The sequence below is a fragment of the Marmota monax genome, unplaced genomic scaffold (genome assembly GCF_021218885.2).
Source record: "Marmota monax isolate L192 unplaced genomic scaffold, Marmota_monax_Labrador192_F-V1.1 WCK01_AAM20220418_F8-fsc00546, whole genome shotgun sequence".
Lineage (NCBI taxonomy): Eukaryota > Metazoa > Chordata > Mammalia > Rodentia > Sciuridae > Marmota > Marmota monax.
The window spans coordinates 308,024-318,796 of record NW_026692540.1 but is presented as its reverse complement, the minus strand read 5'-3'; the positions used below and the strand labels follow the sequence as shown (position 1 = coordinate 318,796).

Here is a 10,773-nt window from a genome sequence, read left to right as displayed (position 1 = left end):
ACTGGGAGTAAGGGTGACTTGTTGCAAGTGCCTCCTACTTTGGGCCTTTCAAATTCCATTTCTTAGGGATGCAAATGGCTCAGTTAACTCATAATGAGACAGATTAGTCCAGTGTCTGCTTTTCCACCTATAGCATTTTAATAAATAAAAATGTCGCATTTTGCTAATCTGAAATTCTTGCTTTGAGATGATGATTCATGATGATTCTAAATATTTTTATTTAAAAATTATACAACAATCACTTTTTTCCTCTTAGCACTTTGATTTTTCAATAGCTATAGTTTGTTCATAATAGCTGCTTCTTGGGCTCTGGAACAGTCATTTATTTTTGTGAATTCTGGGGGAAACCCATTGCTTTTACCACAAATGCACACCTGTGAAGTTAGTTATTGTATGGATAATCTATATGTATTGCTAACTTGAAACATCATTTAATTTTTTTTCTGGTAAAATGGAAAGTTTAATTGGAAGCTATTTCCTGGGCAATTTCCCTTCAGCGCAAATGTAGATGGATTCTACCTTTAGATTCAGTTTGTATGGTACATTGTGTTGACTACAAAGAACCTGAATAATCACTGCTCCCTAGGGGCTTTCTGCCCTCAGCAGTGTACTCCAGGAGCTCCCCAGGATTCTTAGCAAACAGAGGACAAAAATAAATGTGTGTGTTCACAACTTTCCTCCAAGTTGTTTTAAACTTCACATAGAAAAATGTAAAGAGATGACTCTCCCTCACTGGATATCAACATTTTAAGCAAAACCCCTGTCCCAGTCATACACAAGAAAGTTCAACAGCAAAAGGTAGGAAAAAGAAAGTGAGAATAAGCTTCTTAGATGCTGTCACTAAAGAAAGAAGTGCTCAAAACTTGAAAAACCTGACATCCTGTATGGAGACCCAGGAAATGACGTGACGCGGCAAATCCCAGGGAATAAAACTCAATTTGTAAATCACACAGATCTCAAAGACTGAAATTTCTTCTCTTCATGTTTCAAAAAAAATTCCAGAGGTCAAAGGAACAGGTGCAGGTGGAAATGTATATAAAAATACTGAGCAGCACTCCTAACAAATAAGGATAGCTACATTCAGTCACCTCTCAGTGTGTCCAAACCCAGGCCACGGGCTGTACCTGCCCACTGTGCTTTAAAAGGTCTAGGAACAGGAAAATCACCATCCAAATCTCTCCTCACTACACATAGCCATTCGCCATGAGATGACTAACAATGTCTGTGAGGTCGGGTTTACTCTACCTGCACTGAGCTGGTACCAGGCTATAGGCAAAACTGTTGTCTTAGAATTCCTCCAGTCCCTACATGTAGCTGTTTTAGAGGCATTTCCCAGCTTAAAACCCAGCTGACGTAACTCTCCAGGCCTCTGAAACATGCTTAGAAAGGGCCCCCTCCAGACCTCCACGAACTCAGCTTTGCGAAGTCACCCTATTGCTGATCAGACTCACTGCTCCACCGTTCAGAAAACAGAAGGCATAAAGGTGAATACAACATAAGAAAGGAGTTTACATCTGGTCCTGCAGTCTTTCCATATAGTCTCTGAAGTCCTGTGAGTCCCCCAGCCCCATGTCCTGGCAGACCCACTTGATGTTGTCATCACTGTCAAACAGGATGGAGTTGGTGTACGGGCCCCCATCCTCAGGGAGGATGGTGGTGTAGGAAGTAAACTTGACCCTCTTCCTCTTCGGGCCAGAAGAGTTTACAGGTTCATTTTTCATCTCTTTCTCATAGACATAGTCAGAAGGTCTGAGCAGCTGACTGTGGAAGGGCTTCTGGGAACCTCCGTTCAGCAGGAAGTTCCTCTCCTCGAACTGCAGCCCCCTGTCTATCATGGTCGTGCACTCCTCAGAGGGGAGCGTGATGTCCACTGGGTTCTCCAAAAGCTCCACCTCGTTCCCAAGCCAGACCCAGTCATGGGAGTGGGGGATGTTGCCCTGCTCGCTCACCGCAAGCCTTTTGTGTCTGTACTTCCAGGCAAACGCCACGCAGTTGATCAGGAAGACCAGGATGGCCAGGCAGAAGACGCAGAGTAGGGCGTACATGCCGATCTCCAAGTCCGTCAAGCCCCTGGAGGCCACTGTAAGGTCACTAGGGTTACTGGATTCTGGAAACTTCCCCTGGGTGGGGAAGCTGGTGAAGGCGTCTGCACCACCACTCTTGAGTAGCTTCTTGTCCTTCCCCTCCCCAGGCAGCGGCAGGGTTGTGCTCCTGTTGGTCCTGTCCTCTGGGCCAGCAGGGCCCCCACGCTGGAGCCACTCCTGGACTGCTCGCTCCTGGCTCCCTTCCCGCTCTATGGAGTTGCTCAGGTGATCTTTGTATTCCCGGTTCACACCCTCAATGTCATTGCTGCCTCCTCGGTGCTCCTCCTCGATGCCTGGTGCAAACCTGACCTTGACGTTTCCTTTACCCACAGCAAGAACACTCTTCCTCTTGGTCTTCTGGCAAGGCTCACTGATCATCATCTCCAACTTTATCAGGGGCCCTTGTCCTTCGCCCTCTGCAACCACAACTGGCCACTGGGACTGCAAGTTTGGCTGGACAGACACCACCATTTCATCCAATGATGAGACAGTTATGGAAAAATCCTTGGGATCATAAATGTCTAAAGGTGTCACGGAGCCATCACTGAACAAAATCCAAGAACTGACTATGGCTTCCTGAGGGAAACGAAATCAAAGCATGATCAGCTCCCTTCAAATTTACAACATAAGCAAGATTTCCTATATAAATGCTTTTAAGTATATGTAGAAAAAAATCTTCCATTTTATAATCTTTACCAGTTCTTGTCATGCCTTGAACTGGCATCAATAATCTGCAGGAGCTCCACTGGTATGAGAAATAAATAATAAGCTTTCATGAATGCACTAAAGTGTAAATTAATTTACTGCATGCCATATCAAAGAATTTGACTTTGACCTTTCTAAAAACACTTGGAAAGATCAGGCAATTTATCTGAATCAATTTTAGGTGCAACTAATCAGGCTACTGCTAAAGATAATATCGCTTTGAACCTTCTTTATTAGGAAGCCAATGCTGATGAAGCAAAACGCACTCTGGTAAATTTCTTGGTAAACGATGGATTATGAAGTTGGACTGCTTGAACGGCCCAGTGCCTCGGTTATCTTTATAAATGATTTGCAACAGCCAGGCACAGTGATGCACACCTGTAATCCTAGCCAACCAGGAGGTTGAAGCAGGAGGATCATGAGTTCAGGGCCAGTCTCAGCAACTTAGCAAGATGCAGTATCAAAAATTACCCATTTGGTTTGGCCAAGGTAAAAAAACATGGCCCTCAGCTCACAGTCCAACATCAGACTATGCCTATCACAGGTTATCCTGCTGGAGAACAAATGGCAGAGGAAATGAGCCTCAGTCTCTGCACGCTTTCCTAGACCCCATGTGCTGGGGGAGATGCAGGAAGCAGCTCCAAGAACAGCAAGGGGCTGCAAGGGGCTGCAAGACCCTGCTGACCCTCTGTGTAGGACAAAACGACCTGGACAGGAGCTGACCATGGACCAGGGCACAGGCCTCCAGGCTCTCACCTGCTGTGGGGCCTGGAGGACATCCTGGGCAACCACTGTGGAGACGATGACCCTTCGGTCCATCCTGTGAGGCTGCAGGGAGAGGGACAAGCCAGCCACCAGCTGAACGCCCAGCTCCACGATGGTGACGCGGTCATCCAGGACAATCACTGTCTTCTCAGCCAGGATGGAGTCAGAGAGAGGTGAGAGGACCTGGGGAGTAAGTGAAAAAGCGCGGTCTCTGCCCACGTGACAATTTCAAGTCCTGGAGCTGGCGGGGCCTCGGGAGACTTTGCAGTGCTCTACAGAGCGCACACAGGAAGACTGCTTATGTAGGCATCCTGCCATTGTCCAATTAAACTTAGCACTTGAAGGAGTTTTATAAAGGTCACCTTAATCCACTTCCTTTCTTGGGATTCATGCCATGATAACAACAGTGTATTTTCTGAGATAAGCTTGTTTTAAGTTAGAGGCAATAACTCAAATTGCCTGCCTTGGTACTCAGCACTCAAAGAGTAGCACTTTCCCAACAACCGACATTCAGGCTTTGAAAGCAGTGGCCTGTGGTCAACTCTTTTGAAGGAAATGGTGCTCAGCCCTCTTCTGCTCACATCCCTTCCAATGGGCAGGTTAGATACCTATCATGGGACAATATGATCACTGTGTGGACCACTGTGGGATAACTGGATGAACAGTTAAAGTGGGGCAGGGAATAGTCATGTCCTAAGGAGCTGTTCCTACCACTTTACCATCTAATGTGCAACCATGGGAGACTGAAACCAGGACAGGAATATGTCAAAGGCACAATTTCTAGAATAGTCCCCCTAAATGTTGACCTTAACCTCAAACACAATGAGAAAGCACTCTACAATCACACTGTTATATGGCATAGCTGGCTCTAAAACAAGGGTCTCCCGAATTATACAGGAACCCTTAACAGCAGAGTGCGTTCCCCAGCTGGTAGCAAGAGAATTCAGACTCTAAGTTTGAGAAGGACTGAATCCAGCCATTACTGATGAGAGAGGGACCATGTGAGAAGGAATGGAGGGGTCCTCTTAGAGGACAGGGCAATACCTGGCTGTCAGTAAGGAAACTGTGACCTCAGTGCTATAACTATAAGAGAGCTAAGTTCTTCCAAGAAACTGAATGAGATTAAAAGCCAATGAGTTCCCAAAACTCCAAGATTAAGGGCCAAGCCCAGCCAGCACCTGGATCTCAGCCTTAGGAACCCTAAGCATAGAACCAGCCCACCCACCAGGACTGTGTACCCACAGAATATAACTTAATAAACTACTGTTGTCTTGAAATGTTAAATTGGTGGTAATATATTACACAGAAATAGACATGAATATAGAATGTTACATATTTAATTCAACTTTGTCGAAAATTAACTTTGGCAACACCTAAAATAAGACATAATTAACTATGAGCAGTAACATTTTAAATTTGCAAAAATAAAACAAGCTGTGACTTTTTCTTTTTTAATCTTGCCAAAATCAGAAATTATTTTACTGTTAGTATGATGAAAATAGAGAGCTTTTAACTATAGATTCTTTGTGATTTATAGCCAAATACATGCTTTAAAAAATCTTTGCCTACTGTTAAAGGTATAATATAGCTAAATGGTTAAATGTCAAGGTTGAGGAGAAATTTGCTTTCAGAGGTTCTACCACCTCCTAGTACAGATTAAAAAAAAAAAGTGTCATATCGGGAAAAGGGTGACTTACACTATGTGTTTCATTTAGCTTTCTCTGGTAAAAACAGATCAGGCATTTTTCTCAACCCTCTCTAAAATACAAAATGTGTTTAGGTTATTAAAATTTGTGAATACTCTATTGCTTCTCATGATTCTGTTACAGGCAGACTCAGTATCTGCACATTTGCACAATCACCCTCACACATGTGCACACCCCTGCATGGCAGCATGTGCCTGAATCATCAGCAGGTACTGGTGTTGGAGAGGTGGCAAAACATGAACCCCCTGTACCTGAACAGTGGTGATTCCCGGCTCCTGACCAACCAGGGTCCTGCCATCCTGTAACTGGGCGACTCTGGGCTCCTCCACCTTCATGAACTCTGTCACAAGGTCAGTGATGTCAAACTGCCAGTCTGGGCCCAACATGTAGGTCAGCTGACCCAAGTCAGATGACTCAGTCACAAACTGGGTGAGGACGCGCACCAGGGCATGCTGGTACTGCAGGGAGCAGCCTCGCCCCTTCTTCTCCTCGTCCTCCTCGTCTTCACTCTCCCGGGTGGGCCTGAAAACAAACAGACCACAACAGAGTAAGCGTCCTTGTTGGGAAGGAGTGTCATATGCCCCTGGTTTAGAGTCCAGGTGATGGCGCAGAGTGAAATAAAGTGGCTTTTCTCAGGCCAAATCTGTTCATCCATTGATTCACTCAACTTTCAGCAGTTAATTCATTCAATACCTTTTCAGCAGTCACTGTGAGCCACACAGGCTGCTTCACACTTAGAAGGTGGACAGCAAGTACACCCTGGCTTCCCTGGTCCACTGCCACAGGAGACTCCAGACCAGACAGGCAGAAATGGAGCCTCTGCTCTTTGCCTTCTGGAAACTGGGCATCAGAATATGATTCCCCATGTGGAAATGAAGCAAGACCGTGGCTTCTGAAGCAGAAATGCGAGGTCCTGAGAGAGAGGAGCTGTCTGGATTCCTGCTTGCACTCCCTGTTGGGCCTTGAGCCAGGTGCTCTGCTCTCCCATGGGCTCAGGTACCTCATGTTGAAAATGAAAATAAGAATGGCTGCCTGTTCCTCCCCTTTGGGAGTATAAAGATCAAGGACCAAGGACATCAAGGTGTGAAGACACTGGGAAAGCCCCTTAGGAACTGCAAAGATAAACCAGGAGCCAGTGGGCTTGGCCTGCTCTCATTTCCCACTCCTCACTGGTCTGGGCCAGTGGACTCCACAGAAGCAGCTTCATCCTGCTTAGGCCTTTGGGGTGCCAGAGTGCTCTCCCCTGGCACATCCTGCCCTCCCCACAAGTACTGCTCTGGGAGCAAAGCTGCTCGTGTTACTGGTAAAACTTGTGAGTGGATCTCTCCTTTCGCCCATTCTGGCTTTTGCTTTCCTTCACCAAGGCTCTGGCCCTTCCTCCAATCCTGGCACATGCTCTCCATCTATCCACAGCCCACCCTGAGAAATCCTCTGGTTCTGCAATTCCTTCCCCTAAAGAAGAACCTCTCCTGTGGCCTCATAGGAGATTCATGGCTGTTGCCTAGTTTGTGACCACCAGTGAGGAGGAATACATCAGGGAATGAAATGACAGCAATTCCTATGTACTATTGTTACAACTACTATGGGCCTAGTCTCCCCACAATGACACCTGACTTTACAACAGCCACATGTTTAACTCATTCATTCCTCACAAAACTTGAAGACTGAAGTTGGACTGCTATCCTGATCATGTGGATAAGAAAGGGGCCACGTAACTGATCATGTGCAGAGGCAGGGCCAAGCCCAATCTGGTTGTCCTTGTGTGCGTTCTCACTGGTTCTACAACTAACCTCATCTTCACTGTGGCTATGACAAAAGGCTCACAGTGGTTAACATGTGTGTTACAGTTTAGATCTGAGGCATTCCCAAAAGCTCATGTACGGAACGATGAAAGAATGTTCAGAGGTGAAAAAATCAGATTATGAGACCTGTGACCTATTAATCCACTGATATGTATTAACTGGTGGTAACTGTAGGCAGTGGGGTGTAGTTGTAGGAGGCAGGTCACTGGGAGTAGGCTTTAGGGGTTTATATTTTGTCCCTGCTGAGTGTGGTACTCTCTCTGCTTCTTGGTTACCAGGTCCTGAGCTGCTTTCTTCCTCCCTGCCCTTCTGACATGATGGGCTGCCTCACCTCTGGCCCAGAGCTATGGAGTCAGCTGACCATGGACTGAACCTCTGATACCATGAGCTGAAATACACTTGTCATTCTCTATGTTGTTCTTGTCAGGTCTGATCTCAGTGACCCAAACTGACTAAAACACGTGACAACTGCTAACAAGCAGGCTTGAATCCAGTTCCATTTGATTTCTGAAATATGTATTATTCACAATAGGTCAATCTGCCTCCTTGAACCAGCACTGTGACCAGCAATTCCGGTTTCCTGAAGAGAGAAGTAAAGATCTTTATGGGTAAGAGAGATGCCTTCAGAGGGAAAGGGACACAGCATTAAAAACATTGTGACATACTGAAAAGTCATTCCCATTCTATTTTTGAGTCCATCAGAATACATCACCAGCACTGTTTCTGTTCAGTGCTACGAAGTCTTTAAATGCTGTCCTGATACTTAACAAAGACCCACAGAGAGACAGCATCTACTCAGAAATTTAAAACATTGTTTTATTTGTATTAATTTTTGATACAATTTATTTTATAAGAAATGATACCAGCTGTCTTTTTTGTGCTAGTGATGAGAAGTTCCCCTTAATTAAGTGGATAAAACTGAAAGAAGTGCATTATAAAGTATATTTTACACTTCATTAAAAGGTGGCAGTATGATAAAAGTTGTCAGTAAATACGTGAACTTTTAGAAGTTCTGAATTATTGAAATAAAACAGTTCTGTTAGGTTAAGATAAACTGTATTCTATTAATTCTTTTAACTTTTAATTTTGAAATAATCACAAATTCACTGAAAGAAAAAAAAAGTATGGAGAGATCCCATACACTCATTACCCAGTACTGCAAAGTGACTATCTTTGTAATGAGAGGACAATACCAAAACCAAGCAATTGGCCTTGGCACACACAGAGCTCATTCAGATTTCACCAACTTTAGAGTCACTTGTGCCTGTATGCATGCATGGGTGTGCAATTTAACCTCCATGCATAACTTATTTTGGCCTGGTAACAAAGTTTGACCACTTGGAAGGTAGGCACCTTAATTCCATTTAGGTTCCTTGGCCTCCCTGCTTCCACAAACAATTGTTTTAAAGACTTCCTCTATGTGCTTTAAGCACCACATTGATGAGGTCCTAAGTTTTTGTTTCAACCAAATATGATTGTCAAATATAATTTAAGAAATTCATGAATTCAGGAAGACTTCTATCCTATTTAATTTTCACTGATTCTGTCATTCTTTTTTCCTTTTCAAAGTTCCAAATCTTTTTCAGTTATCATTTTCTTTTTCTTTGGAGAAGCTCCTCCAGCCATTCTTTGAGGGTAGGTCTCCTGGAAATAAATTCTGTCTTTCTTCATGTAAGAATGTCTTTATTTCCCCTTCAGTCTTGAAGAATACTTTTTCCAGATATAGATTCAGGACTGACAGTTCTTTTCTTTCACCATTGGAAAACTATGCCACGTCTTTCTGGCCTCCTTGGTCTCAGGTGAGAAATTCATCTTCATTCAAATTAGTGTAATATCTGGATGTTTTTAAGATTCTTCCTTTGTCTTCTAAGTTACACAAGCTTAATTATGATTTGCCTTGGCATGGATTTCTTTGGATTTGTCACTTTTGTGATTTCCCAACTTTTCAAATCCATAAGCTGTGTCTTTTGTCAAATTTGGGAAGTTTTCAGCCACTATTTCTTCAAATACTGTTTCATCCCTATACCCTTTCCTGTCTCCTCAGATTCGAATTACAGAACTTTAGATCTTTTGTCATTGTTCACAAGTCCCTGAAGCTCTTTTCGCTTGTTCCCAACCTACTTCTCTCTTACTCATATTGAGTAAATTCTTTTGTCTGCCCTCCACTGACTTGAATCTCTGACAGCCCCACTGACAGTTACTCTCTTTTTCAGTCCTGTGATTTACATCTTCTTCTTTATGATGAGTACATGTGCTTGCTGAGATTTTCTAATTTTTTGTTTTGTTTTGTTTTTTGTTTTTTGTTTTGGGGCTATTTGTAATTCCTCACTGACAGCTTTGTTTTTTTCTCCCTGCTTGGTATAACAAGTGATTTTCAATTTTCTTCTGCACATTCTGAATATTATGATAGAAAACCCTGGATCCTACTAAAACCTGTTTTAGTAACTTTGTTCTGTTTTAGTGCACAAGTGCTGATGGGCTTTTCTGGGCTTTGGCTCTAATGACAACTTGGGCTTGGAGCCCAGGTGATCTGTTTCGGACACCATGGGGTGCCCACTCCTTCCCTGCTAGTTTTGCCCAAAAGGCAGAATGCACAGCCCTGGAAGAGGTGGAGGGTGAGCCAAGATCAAAAAGCCACACAGGCAGTCAGCTCTGGGCCTGTCCTTCAGGTTTCAGGGAAGAGTCTTGAGTCCCATCCTCGGCCTCTGCTGAAGGGCCCATTTTTCCAACAGGGAGTCTCTTGCTTTTCCCATAGCTGGCCATCTAGTGATGCTAAAAACTTCAACATCCTCAGGTCCTGTTCCTTTTTAACAGTCCTGCCTCCATTTACCTCTCCTCTTGCATTTTACCATATGTAGCAAGAAGACTCCAATGTGCACACCCATCACATCCTCAGCCACAACCAGCCTCACTTGCTTTCCACATACCAGCAGTAGCCAGCTCTGCTGAGCACTCTGTGGCCTCCTAGCAAGGCCTTCCTCAATTCCCTCCAGGCCCTCAGTGGCAGCATTCTGAAGTCTAGATTTCTACCAGCCCTGCAGTTGTCTGTGCAGTGAGTGATTTCCCCAGGATGCTCCTCTCACATTCTGAGCGCCATCACCACCTTCCCTGTTGCCACTCTGGCCAATCTTGGCCTTTCCTCTCCTGTTTCTGGCCTTGACCCTGATGAGCAGATGTGAGGGAAGGGCCCACCTCTAGGATCTGTCTGGTTATTGCAGGTTATTTGGATCCTTTTGTTGAAGGACTGGGGCCACCATTTTCTGACTGGTGTGCATCCTCAGGCTACTCCCAGCTCCTAAATACTGTCACCCTCTCTCCTTGAAATGTGGCTCAGTCCATCTTCAAAGCTAGCAACACCCTGTCCAAATGTTCACACCTTCAAATCCCTCCCACTTCCACTATGCTATTGGCTATGGAGAATGTTCTGCTCTCAAATGGCTTATCTGATGGGTCTGGCCCACCAGGGTACTCTCCATTGATCAGTTGTTTGAAGCTATTTCTGTGAAGTCCCCTCACCACCCTATCAGATCAGTGTTTGGTGATGGGAATCTTGGAGAGCAAGCAGTTCATCTTTAGAATTCTGTCTATGGGAGTATGCATCACATCACTGAATTCTTGGGACAACTTTTCAGTAATATTATTCTCAATTCAGATAAAGAAACTGAGGAATGGACAGGTGAAGCCACAAGTTCACAGAGCTTTAAGTGGGAA

General features: G+C 44.5%; 1 protein-coding gene across 4 annotated transcripts in view; it reads right to left on the bottom strand.

Moving 5' to 3' along the window:
* Positions 1-6: 6 nt before the first annotated feature.
* Positions 7-10,773, bottom strand: part of LOC124093459 (transmembrane protein 132B) — a 73,306-nt gene continuing 62,539 nt past the window's right edge. For all 4 annotated transcript variants that reach the window (XM_058579726.1, XM_058579724.1, XM_058579725.1 and 1 more), the window contains 3 exons: positions 5,512-5,782; positions 3,546-3,737; positions 7-2,660 (listed from right to left, as the gene is read on the bottom strand). In XM_058579726.1, coding sequence (XP_058435709.1) covers positions 1,509-2,660; positions 3,546-3,737; positions 5,512-5,782 — 1,615 coding nt within the window. In that variant the 3' untranslated portion in view covers positions 7-1,508. The remainder of the gene's footprint in view (positions 2,661-3,545; positions 3,738-5,511; positions 5,783-10,773) is intronic.